Genomic DNA, 13,903 nt, shown 5'->3' on the forward strand with positions numbered 1-13,903 from the left:
AGGCTCGCCAGTGTAAAGCTGCCGGAGATGCGCGGCTCCGGCCGCGAGCTTTTTCAGTTGCTGAATAGCGCGACGGCGTACGATTTCGGATCGCGAATACGAATGCGCTAGCGATCATCCGATTCTGCTTGATGAATCAGGGGCTTTGTGTTTTCTAATACAACAAGGAAGCTTTTTGATGTGCTTGTGTTACCTTATACGAAGCTTTGACTTCTTGACACAGCAGCTCTACTAAGGGCTTGTAGTAATCCGATGGTAAAACAGTCTCATCACGGAGACGCACTTGAAGCTGAAGAGATCCAAGGTTTCCCCTAGATTAAAATACCAGAAAAGCTAAATGTAAATACTACATTCATTAAAGGGATTCTGTCACAAGAGACCTATATACACTGCACAGCTGATTCTCTACTAAAAAAAAGCTTGCTATGTGGCTGTCATGTGGATTCTTCTCTCCTAACTAAACTATAGTATTGCACATATTTTTTTCTCATGAGATGTTCTATTTACAAAATGAGGCTGATTTACTGATAGGACTGAAAATCTTCACACAATAAGTTATGTAAAATATTTTAAGAGTTGAATAATGATGTAATTAACAAATTCCGTTTTTTGAGCAGTAATATACCAAAGTATATTGGAAGACCTTCGAAATCAAGAGATTTTGCCATTGGCATCTAGGTGAAACATAAAAATTGTTACATCAATAAAATTTCTAACCTTTAATACTATCTAAAAACCTTACAGAACAGAAATCAATAGGAGGGGATAATGGAAATATGTAAACAACAGGTAATAGACATTTACATGGCATAGTGACATGGAGTGGGGGTGACTTTGACATAATATATTTGCAACAACCAGCAAAAAGTAACGGCTTAAAACCACAAATGGCACCACTACTATATCAGGATCAATAGACATCTTAGGGTGGGGATAAGTTGGATATCCACGGTGGCAAATTCCAGACATACTAGGGGGGGGGGGGTTATAGTGGATTGATATTTTAATATGGCAATATGTTGTAATATCCATAAGTAGAGACTGGAAGATAACATAAATCCATTAGTGATTTAGCCCACTAACATTCCCCTACAGCTGAAACACCCCTTTTAGGATATTAGACCCCTTTAAGCCACATTTTACCTGAAATAATATTTGTGAAATTAAAGTTTTTCACAGCTCTAAGATCATTGCTATGTCAGCGGAACTTCAACATCTAAAGAGACCCCAGACCATTTGAACACCAGAGTAAAAAACAATGATCCCAAGTTAACCTAATGTTCAAGTAAGCAAGAGTATTTTTATTAAGCCATAAGCTTTGATGGTTCCATCTTCTGATAACATCCTCATATCTTTACCTAAGCTTAGAGGTATTCAATTGATGGACTTACCAAATTCATAAAGCTTTGACCTGCTTTTCAGAGATTTTCCTAAGCTAATTTGCAAACATTACAATTCAGTGGATAATTCATTTGACAATAGCATGATCAGCTTTGACCGAACTACAGCTTTGGTTTTGTATCTCAGTGGACTAAGTACTTTACACAATATTATTTCGTATATGCTATTCTGTTGCTTCAATGTAAATGCAAACACATTCTAAACACATTCTAGAAGGCAGGGGATGTTGTACAAAATTAGTTTTAAGTACTCTAACTCTTGAGTCTGAGAATATAATGATATATACATGGACCTCTTTGCAATTTATTTAAAGATAATATTTTAAAAGGACCCCTGTTATGAGGGAAATATGGGGCTGCTATTGTTAAACTACCCTAAAAATCTAAATTCCCTACCTGTTTTGCAAGCCTGTTACAGGTTAGTGACCCAAAATATTAAAGCCACCAGATGACCAAAACAGTAAGTAACAGCAAGATAAGTCAGGCATGTCAGTCTTTTGCCCTGATTAATCGAGCTTCAAGCAGCACTCAGGATACCTAAAACATAAAGTATGCAATAGTGATCTCTGAATATTAATATAAGGTTGTATCTAGCAGGTCCTTAATGGCCTTTAGTGCCAATAGAACTTTATGAATCAGGACCTATGTACATTTATTCCTAAAAGTTTCTTGAAGGTAGATATTATCTCTAGATTGGGAACTGGAGTGGGTAATGAAATTTTTAGCTCCCAATTTAGGAATTTAGGGCTGGAATAAAGATGAGGAAGCCTGTTATGGGACAATATTGGATACTATTTGATCCAAGAAGGTACTTATTTTACACAGAAGGTAAAATTCAAAATATTTATTATGTGTGTTTTTTATTAACCCCTAATACCCATACATTATGGTTAGGAGATCCAAAGGATCTTTAAAAGAACAAAGTACTGTCTTTTATTTGTAAGAGATACACAAATGTGGAATAATTATTTAAAAAGCATACCTTAATCCCAGAATGCCATAGTGAATGTAAGCATTTCTCCCACTGTGCTTTATTTATAAAAGAAATATAGGCCGTTCACTTAGCAAACAGAATTATAACTCATCATCAGATAATTAACTTAATGAAACTGGTGAAAAACAAAAGAATATCCAATCACATGCAATTAAAAAATAAAAAGCAGATGTTTTTCTTAGCAGCCTTTCTATGTTGTAAGTTTTTTTATATGTAACATCCTGTAGTCATGTGGTGTTTATATGGCTTGTACTGTTGTCTTCTTCCACAGTTTGTAATGTTATCTCTGAAAAACTTTCAATATTAATTGACACTAAAATATTAAATATACAGATTTGGAAAGTTGAGGTCAACAACTTGTGTGGTGTATACAAAAGAGCACTTTTTAATATCTGCATATAGGTGTTTTCCAGTTTAAGTAATTGGGACAACATAGTCTATATCTAATATTTACGAACCCAAACAATCCTGGAATTACAGATTATAAAATAAAGTTCTGATTCTTCTATATTATCTCCCACTATCCTAACTGCTTTTTGACACATGCTACAGGCACAGAGTAAGCAATAAATTGTGGATCAGTGCTAAAAAACATTTGCTTCCCTTTAAAGTAGACATGTCCAGGATGTACATTGGATAACAGATGTTCTGGTTTTAAATCCTCACTCTTCATTTCAATCAATCAATCAATCAATCAATCCCTATAAAAAGTATGCAGTCAGTTTCAAAATTCATAACGTACTGTACTTTTCCCTGCCTACAGTGGAATCAAATGAGCATGTTACACACACCAACAAAAAAATTGTGACCTTGCCAACATGTGAAGAGCAGTTGGATTTGCTGTCCATATTTTTCTCGAGCAACCCACAAAATAACTGGGTTTGATTTACGAAAACATGAATGTAAGAGAACCTGCAGTGCAAAGCAACAAATCCTGCATAAATCTCTGGAAATTAAATTGTTTGCTAGGGGCACACTTGGATTGTGTAAATAAAAGTATTTTAATGTGTTTTTCATCCCCATGGCAGTAAACTAAACACTAGGCAGCTAAATATGTCCATCACCCTTAAACCATTAACCACTAGAAAGGCCAAACAGAATATTAGTCACAACTAAATTTACCATCACTCAGTACAAACACTCTCATATCATTCTTCCCTTTAGCATAGAACCATATCTAGGAGACAACAAGGGGAAACACTTATTTAAAACAAATGTCATACACTTTATCAGATTTTTAACATCCTTTGTGGTTTAAAAAAGATTTTATTTTTACCATGGAGCCAAATGTCTGTTTTCTAGTTTTTAATGCTTAAATAACTATTTTTTTTACAGAGAAAATATTTGTGTAAAAATAGTAAAATAACCCTTACACCTAATTAATACAATAATACTGTCTAATTGGGAAACAGATCTACAAATGTAATGTGATCCTGAGATGTGGGGCCAAATATGGGATTGGAAAGCTAGATGCTCTCCCAATAGTAATGCCACCGAAGCTAACTATAAACTATGGATGGGTTGGTACATGGTACCCGCCAGGCTCTGCAGATTTTCGCCAACTTCCTCCCGAATGTGTTTTAGAGGGTGCTCTGCTAAGGACACACTGTTTCACATCTGAATGCCCAAAAATACGCAGATTTTGGATTGCTGTGTTTCAGGTTGTATACACAGTGCTCGTAATCCATCCCAAAAGGCTCTAAGGTCGTGTTACTAAATGTTAAACCAGAACACTGTACGTTCTCCCAGTACCGCTTGTTACAGTTAATTTTTATTGCAGCTAAACAGGTGTTGGCTATGGCTTAGAGCTCAGCTACACCAACGGTGGCTCAAGTGAAATGGAAAATGTTTCGATGTCGAACCAATGAGAAAATGTCTGCCATCTTACATGACAAACATGATAAATTCGAGAAAATATGTGAACCGTGGATTACACACTATTTCGACCTGATTTTGATTGGTCCTTACTAACAAGGATTTTCAGCATGACATGTGAAAAAGAGTGGTGGCTTCGCAGAGTAGGCTGCAATACCGCAGTTTTTCTTTGCCTCACCCTTAGCGGACCCCCTACTTCCCAATGATCATCCCAAGTGATCATTCCTGTTGGTTTTTGTATTGTTTTCAGTATTTTGTATTCTGTATTATGTCTCACCTATTACTTGAACAACTAATAAAAATGTATTGAAACAGAAAAATAGTCAAATAAATTGGGAACAATACAAGTAATATAAACTTGACTTTGGAAAATGCAGTTAAGTATTGGTTACCTGAAGACACCTGTATCCATCTTCTGTAGTACTTTGGGATCCCTAAAGTCAAGATGCTTAGCAAGCAAGAGTTTCCACCAACTGGGAGGTTGTAGACAAAATTATCATTTCAATTAAAACCAGTCATGTGAAAAGGAAATCCCTGTTTATTTATTTCACATTCACACAACTGGAAAATTGAAAAAAATATTCACACAATTTCTAGATGTTAATTCAAAATGTCCACATAATTAAAGGGGAAGGTTTCTATTAAGATCTAATGAACATCACTGTGACAAATGTCTCCTATAAAAGCCACCAGCTGAAGATCCTCTATAGCTGTGAACTGTGATCCTCTATAGCTGTGTTGAGTCTACCCATAACTTCATAATTACGGGACTTTGGTGCTATGAGATGTTCTAAAAAATGTAATCAGAGTTACTCAGAATTATTCAGAATTACAATCACCCTACACCTATGCACATTTCCATGCCGCAATTATAAGCAGTTTTTGGATGCTGTTTTGCTTTAAAACAAATAGCAGGAGCGGCTGTCAAAATGCAGCTGCATTATTTTAAAATGATACTGGCAGATAGTCTGCAAGTGGAAAAAAAATGATTTCTGTAAGTAAATACTATGAAAAGCTCTTTGCGGCAGGGTCCTCTCCTCCTGTGTCATTGTTTGTATCCGTCGATCATATTCTACCCCCATTGAAAGTACAGTGCTGCATATGTTTGCGCTATAAAAATACAGGTAGTCCCCCGGTAAAGGACATCCGACATACAGATGACTCCTAGATATGAACATAGCTTCCCTACTCCCTGGTGTGCAGGACAGAAGCTTGGAGGGGGGCAGTTTGCATGACTTGCAGAAGAAATCTTTTGCTAAACACAGCTGAGGTTGTGGGTGATCTTAAGAACTGAGCGGATCTGTAGCATCTTGTAACTCTTTAATGACCAAGACAAACTCTGCAGTTTCTTTTTGCATATCAAAGCACAGCTTGCTCCAGAAGTTAATGAATGTCTAAGGATGTCATAAGGTTTTTTTTTTTTTGCTTTGTTTGTGAATATCTCACAGTGAGGATTTTATACAGTAACTGACACCACACTGCCTAATAATATGTTGAGACAAACATCTGTCCTAATTGCATTTATTAAATAATGTACCTGTTCCGACTTACATACAAATTCAACTTAGGAACAAACCTACTGCCCCTATCTCGTATGTAACCCGGGGGCTACCTGTACTGTTACTAATAATAAAAAATAGGGGTAGAACTACAACCTTGGAAATGAGTCAGTATTTACAAACATACATAATAAGACAAATAGGAGAGACGGGCAGAACACTGTCACCCTATAACAGAAAATGCCTTCATGGTAAGATCACTGGGTACTATTTTAAAGTTTAAAAAGAATTTCAGTGATTGAGTTTACATATACTTGAAAAGATAAAAAAAAGTTTATCCCAAACTGATATTTTCCTAATAGTAAGAATCTGCTGAGCTTAATTTTCCAGCTCATGTCTCTGTTCCTGTCTTTTCTTGTCTCGTTGTACCTTCTTTATTCTTCAACATTTAAATAAATTAAAAAGCAGGTGGAACTTTGAATTCAGAAACAAGAGATCTAGTCGCTGGAGCCAAAAGAAAACAGACAGGGGTGGATAAAGTTGGTCAGAATCCAAAGCACTGAAAAACTAGTTTTAGCTAAAATAACCTTTAACAGAAAAGACATTTTTCACAAACAGTAGCAGAGGCTTAGTGTGGTAACCCATAACAACCAGTATTTACCTAGTTTTAATTAATTGCTATGAGTTCTGCGTTATACTTGAAATTATCCCTTTTTAAAAATGTCACAACATTGGAAACCAAAACATATGTCAATAATGTGTTTCTTCACAGTAGCAAATACTGACATTTAAAGCTCTGTGGGGATATGTCGGCTCCATTTTCACAATACTTCCTCTCTGTCTTTTTTCAAATTGATGCTTCACGAACTGTTAAATGAGTGTAGGCAGCGGTGCTGGAGATTGAATCCCTTCTATTCTAAATTCCACATGCCTAGATAGTTTACATATATACTATAATTAGACCTGATTGTATAGATATTGCAAGCTTCCTGAGCAGTTTAAGTATTACTTAACATAATCTAAAAGTCTGACATTTGTTTGGCTGAACATACTTTCCAAAGATGTAGTGACTCATGTAGTAGCACACTTTTTCCAAAACTGAAGACTGGCCAAACAGTGTGGATTATAAAGCACAATGAGCCTAATTGTAAAAAATAGGGGATCATGTATCTATAGAGGCATTTACAATTGCTGATGCATGCTGCATGCAGGCTCTTTGCACAAAAGAATACAGCATGTGCAGGTACACATTATTGCAGATTGGAAGCTAGGCGCCATTATGTGTTCTTTACTAATGACTTAGCTCATATTACATCAGATCAAATATGTATTGGGAACCAGATGTTGAATAATAAAGGCTGCAGAGGGCATAGTTATAACTTGACTAGATACAGCCCAAAATATTCTATTAAAGAGCGAGGGTATTTTTCTTCCTAGTTCCTAGTGATGGTTCTAGACATAAAAAACAACAAAATATTATTTTCATTAATTACAACAATAATCATTTGGCTTAGTTACAAGGCCAGGGAGATAAATTTGTAAAAAACATATAGTTCACATATGCCTGCAGAAGTATGACATTTAAATGTATACCTTATGAACATGGATAACATTCGTTTTTTTTTTTAATATGATAAAGAAGCATAAGCAAAGGAGCATTTTTTTCTTGGGACAAATATATATATATTCCCTTTTCTAATTGCTTAGTGTCCTACTGAAATCATTATGAGGGCAGTCTGGAAGAGAGCACTTGTACTGCAAATACCTAAGATGGATGTATATATCCATCCATATCCACCTTCTTTCCAGAAGAACGGTGACAATATCCTTAACCACATGAAGAGGGGGTTATGGTGATTATATTTTCTTTAGGTGGTTTCATATGAAGCTGTGTAGGTACTTACGCATCCATACTGGCCTTGAACTTCCCAGGGCTAAGTCTGAACCATCCTTCTTCCTGTAAATCTTTCTGAAGTCCATTTACATTGATCACTACCTAAAAGAAGAAAAACACAAGTCATAGGTATAAATGTTTGCAAGTTGCACAAGCAGAGAGTAGCAGGATTTACTTATGATATACAATTTACGACTGCTAGGCCGTTCTTGTGTCAATTTTTACAAACCACAAATCTAAAGGATAATAGTCCTAAAAGTGAAACGGTTCATTTTGATAAACCAATTACATAGCGGGTAATCTCCATCATCTCTGAACATATTTCTTTGATGAAAAGACGTAAGGTTATGAAGATGTTTCTTTGGATGGAATTATCTTTATTATGAAAGTCTAGAAATACAATCTAACATTTAGCAATGGTATATTAATTTTTCACCTTAATCAAGACCCAATTCTCTTTGATATTTCTCAAAAGTTTGTATTACCAAGAACATGGGACCACATCTCATCCTCATTAAAAGTGCATAAATAGCCCAAACTTCTTTTAGTTTTGAGTACAGTAAAGTGAGGTTAAAACCCCTGTTAGTTTATTTTTATACTATTGAGGAAGTTCCCTTTCATGTCTTATCTGAAAGGCGCAAAATAAAGTTATTGGAAATACTCCATAGTGAGAGACAATTTTCCCTTGAATTCCCAATTTAACGATGATTCCAAAATAAAAAATTTTCTTTCTCTCACATTCCATTTTGGTGACAATGGTTAAAAGTACAAACACAGGGGTGAATCTCTCCAATGAGGACACTGACAGCAATACAAAGTTGATATAGGTTTAGGACTAAACATATTAGTTTGGGGCTCTTGTAACCTTCTGCATTATACAGATGTCTGATCTTTTGGTATAACGTATTTTCAATATCTGAAAATATACAATTTGTTTACATGAGTAGGGTTCCCAAAGCACTATGGGTTATCTCAAGAGATAACACAGTATAGCAACTTAGGTTTGCAGTTCTTTGTCTGATATCAGCCCTAGATTTTACATCTAATAAGAGACAAGTCACTGCTCTGATGACACATATGTTAACGTCATACATTTTCCAGCACACACTAGGTTACATGTTCACATCCCAGCCAGGACTCTATCTGCAAAGAGTTTGCTCCGGGTACTCTGGTTTCCTCCCATATCCCAAAAAAATCTGGTTAATCCGGATAATCGTCTTTCTCTCAAAAATTGTTCTTACACTATGTTATTGACATATGACTATGGTAGGGACATTAGATTGTGAGCCCCTTTGGGGGACAGCTAAGGGACAGCAACCTAATATGTTGGCGCTATATAAATACTGAATAATAATAATAATAATAATAACCTTTCACTAACCAATCACATGGTCATAGTGGGAAGAGGACCTATAAAGTAAAGTGAAACTGCAGCAAAGAAAGATTATGTTTTTCCCCTGCTGAGTGAGTGCAGGTTAAAAGAAAATGTTTGAGATTTTGAACTCAGTTTTATATTTCTGAATGTATGTATAATAGGAAGCGCTGAAACAATAAATGCTGTGTACTTATGCAACATTGATTCACTTGTGTTCTGTACAATAAACCTACACACAGAAGAAAGAAGAATGGGAAAAAGAAAACAGGAACATTTCTGAATATAGACACAAGCCAAAAATAGCAGCTCATTTTCTTGAGCTGGAACAGCAATATAAAGCAACTAACCCCCTGCTGGTTATGCACAAAAACAGGAACATGACATTGGAAAACTCAAGGGCTGGCAAATCACCTATTTTAAATCATTTTTAATTTCACTGCATGCTTTTTGGTTGAAATAAAATATCTTTTGATACTTTACAGGCATCACTAACCTTTAAATCTAAAGATTTTTGCCTGGTAATAATCACCAGCTCTTTTGACATTACCTGACAGCATTTCAGACTTTAGATTTTATGTTGCCAATTTCATATACCGGTACATATTAGTATAATCTGCTGTACTTGGAAATAAAGGATTCCACTTTTCATGCCTGTCTGAACCTACCAGGCCACTTGTGCCTGGAAAATACCTGAAGCAATGTCTGTGTTGCTTATATTTACTATATCATTAGGACTCCAGATGTCATTTTTCGAGTATGTGTTTAAAGCAGCACTATACTTCTGCAATTTAACAGGCAGAATGGATATAGCCTGTCCCATGTACATCTTTACCTGCCTGTTAACAATCTCTTTTCTTAAGAAGCATATACTTGGTATCCCTGCATACCAGTGCTGCGAGACTGAATGAACTCCCATACACACACACACAGAAGTACGTGCAAAAGTTTGGAGCTCAGCTCTGCCTACTGTCACCAAAAGATGTCTTGGTACCTTATTTATGAGAAAATGTCTGCTACAATAAATTATTCCATTGCTATATTTCATGGAGTACGGGAACCTTGAATATCATATTATCTTCCACCAGATGTTGATTGATCAATGCTTACTATTCAAACTCATTGCAGCACAATTATGGCTAAGGTTTTGTATTTTTTTTTTATCTAGCCAGATTTAGCCTTTCTTTTCCATCCCCTTCACGTGTTTTGTTTTTCATTCCTAACAGTAGTGTGAAGTGAAGCTCATCCTAACTGCTCAATATACTGTTTATCGACAATGTAAACTTCAGTCTCTCCATGCAAGACTTTTCTAGAGCCGCCCGACTCTCTGGAATGATCTTCCTCATCCTATTCGGCTTGCTCCTACTTTCTGCTCATTTAAAAGAGCGCTCAAAACCCATTTTTTCAAACTTGCCTACCCGTCTTATCCTGTCTCCTAAAACTGTCACTACTTCCCATCACTCCATATCTCCCCTCCTATTGTGTGTTACTTCCCACACCTCCTAGATTGCAAGCTCTTCTGGGCAGGGTCCTCGCCACCCCCTGTGTCACTGTCTGTATTCGTCTGTCATTTGCAACCCTTATTTGATGTACAGCACTACATTAAATTCTGTTTATTTATAATAATAATAATAATAATAATATAATAATAATGTAAACAATGTAAACTACTTATTCGGTTCTAATGAATTATACAATTCATTGTTATCGCTGTTGGGATATCAGAGGGCATTCCCCTTTTATATTTTGGTGTTTTCTTTCTGTCATGTTTATTTGTAGGTGTTGTTATTGTATTTCTATATTGTTCCTTCTATTTTAGTCATTATTTTTGAAAAATGTAAGAGAAAAATCGATCAGGTATGTCTTTTTTGCAGTAAATGACCCGCCTGGTTGAAAATTGTTTATTTTTTAATTTACCATAACTTTAGGATTTAGACTGCTGACTAACTATCACTTTAAGATTATGGGCTAGCACATTTTTATTTCCTTAGGATTAGCCATTTCCAAGCGTTTGACTGTTATGCTTATGCCCATAGACATAAGTATGACATGGTAATTTGGAATGGGTCGAACTTCTCATGTTTCTACATTTTTTAAAACAGGAGAAAACACAACACGACTGATTTAATAGGATAAGACAGACTTCAAGTTGAGGGCAGAAACAGATGATATATTTACATCCCAGAAATGTTTATGCATTCCATAGGGAATCTAGGAAGCCAATGAGTGACTCAGTCAATCTTGCTCAGCTTGTACCTAAAACATTACATTTGAGTGTATTAATCAAAGCGCATTCCAAATTGTATTAACATATAAGACATCAAGAGATAATTTTAAAAAATTACCTTTCCCAGGAAATCATTTTTACTGACCAAATCCCAGTCCCAGACTTCTATTGTTAACTTCTCAGTGAAAGATTCATCTAAATCAAATTCAAAAGCCTCATTCCACCGTGGATAACAAGATTTTTTCACCACCTGTGAAGTAAAAATGTGATTAAAAAAATATATTTTATGATAGTAGATAACTTCAGACTGATTCAGTAATCCAGTGCAAACAGTGATGACGTTGTGTTTGGTTCAGTAATTCTTAGAAAAAGAAGGTCGTCTCAGTGACTTTTCCGGATTATATGTGTTACTATATTTTGCAGATCAGAGTTTTTCATCTACAGCAAGAATTTTCCAGTGAAGGTATTTTAATTCTCAGACTGCCATATCTTTTTTAGTACTATGTGTAATATGACTGTTTTATTGAAAAAATATAACTTGTGAAAAGTCTACCTGTGGGAAGTTCTGCAATAATTTGTTAGTTCCTTCCAGTAGGAAAAAGTGGAATACATGGCATATTGCCTGTCACCTGATACTTAAAGGGTTGAAGGGCAACACTGGCTACAACAGGGATGTAATCACCCTATAAAAAGTTTAAATCTTAAAGCATACCTAAACCCAGCATTTTTACTTTACATAAATGGGTAGACAACCCTTTTATTTAAAGTAAAAATTTTGTTTATTTATTTTTTTAAAGGGTGCAGCATCTCCCCTTTCTGTCTTAAAACCTTCATCACGCATCCTGGGTGCTCTTAGCTGCTTCTTCTGTGCATGCCCTGATCTCGGGCATGTGCAGAAGGAGCCTTTTCATTAATGGAAAAAAAAATGCCAATCTCACACATGCGCAGTGAGATGGGAGATAATCTACATCACCCGATTTCGCGACTGTGCGTTGCAAAATCAGTTGAGGCAGGAAGAAGAGAGAAGAAGATGTGGGAGCCCGACGCAGAAGACGGATACCGGGATGACCCAGGACCCAATGGAAGAAGTGTGTTTTTTTTATTTAGGCTTTATTTCCGCTTTAAGGAGGCAAAATCTTCTGTGGGTAAGGTACTGACACACCTAAAAAAAATAAAAGGAATTGAGATGCCCCTTTCTTCACCTAAATAGATGATAGCTGCTTTCATATAAGGGTTTTAATATTGCTATACTTCACATAAAAGTTTCTTTTTAGAATGTAGATCCTAACAATTAACAGTGTTATCAGCCCTTCCCAGTTACTAGTGATAAGACTACAGAACACCTACCCCCTAAGGTATAAAGATGAGGAGAGGGGGAGGATCATTCTTCCCATCCTAGGGTAACAACACTGAACATCCATGATATAGTAGCATGTTAGAAAGTGTGTTACACGCAGGATTACCAGAAAATATAAAGGAATGAAAAGTCTGCAAAAAATGTATTTACCACATCTACAACTTAAGCTGCAATATAATACAATTTTGTTTTTGGATTTAGAAGCACAAAGTTTTTACCATTTTGTCATCTGCCCCACTCTAATGTTGCACCTAGGAAAATGTTGGACTGGGGCAGATGAAAGAGAATTTCTAAATTGACTTTGGTTACTGGATTGAGCCTAAAATAACATATGAAACTTGGACAGACTTAGGTGAATTTTGACAATCATGTAAACGCTATTTTGAGTTTCCTGATGATTCACTATTATAATAAAAGCTGTGCCGAATGATAATTATTTACTGAGAGGTTTAATCAATATTATATTTCATGGTTTAAAAAAATAATTATGAAGTCCAAGATTGATTCTAGCCGATCAATTTTAGTAATAATTGTATTTGACTTTTTGTCACACAAGGCATCACTTATTATAATTTTACGGGCTTAAAAGCTCCAAAATCATAAAAAAAACGTACAAAGAACTTACAGAGCTTTCTTGTGTTTTTCCATTGTATTGCACTCTGACAAATGGGTCTGATGCTCCATTCCGGTCCTTTCTGGCCAAGTCCCTGGAAGGCAAAATGTAAACTAAGAAATACAGCTCAGTCTGGTGATTACTGGTAAAGAGCCTTGGCTATCCTAAACTATGTACACAGTACAATGCACAAGTATATTATAAATTAGCTAAAAGGTATTATTCTGCTAACATTTGCCTGCCCTGGCTCCTTCTTTACCCTCTCATCAATGTATCAGAAACATTTTGAAATAAAACCTGAAGTAAGCAGTAGACTGGCTGAAATTGTTTTGACGGCTGGATGTCAGTCTGAAGGGGAAGGTGTTCCTTGGCAGGTTCAATTTACGTACAAACTTCCTAAGGTTTAGCCCAAATGTTATGCCGAGCCTCCGTGATCCAAACAGCTCAATCACAAAAAAATTTATTAGATGGCTAATGATTTCAGTGGGTTTAGACAACCTAAAGAATTTGGATTGGCTGTATGATATGTCATAAGACTGTCTTGGCTTGGAATATACTATTGGCCATATAGGTCTTTCAAGAGAAAGGCTTCTGTTTGCATGCACTGCAGAGAAAATATCAGTGCCTCAGAATATGCCAGTAGGAATGAATCACATTTGTAAAACATTTTTT

At 35.8% G+C, this 13,903-nt stretch overlaps 1 protein-coding gene across 3 annotated transcripts in view; it reads right to left on the bottom strand.

Annotated features, from left to right (window-relative positions):
* Window positions 1–13,903, bottom strand: part of LOC140334470 (ras GTPase-activating protein 4-like) — a 66,137-nt gene that overhangs the window by 19,192 nt on the left and 33,042 nt on the right. For all 3 annotated transcript variants that reach the window (XM_072416756.1, XM_072416750.1, XM_072416764.1), the window contains exons 6-9: window positions 13,244–13,325; window positions 11,380–11,511; window positions 7,673–7,764; window positions 194–311 (exon numbers count right to left, since the gene is read on the bottom strand). In XM_072416756.1, the coding sequence (XP_072272857.1) occupies window positions 194–311; window positions 7,673–7,764; window positions 11,380–11,511; window positions 13,244–13,325 (424 nt within the window). The remainder of the gene's footprint in view (window positions 1–193; window positions 312–7,672; window positions 7,765–11,379; window positions 11,512–13,243; window positions 13,326–13,903) is intronic.

This window comes from Pyxicephalus adspersus, chromosome 1, assembly GCF_032062135.1.
Source record: "Pyxicephalus adspersus chromosome 1, UCB_Pads_2.0, whole genome shotgun sequence".
NCBI classification, from domain to species: Eukaryota; Metazoa; Chordata; class Amphibia; order Anura; family Pyxicephalidae; genus Pyxicephalus; species Pyxicephalus adspersus.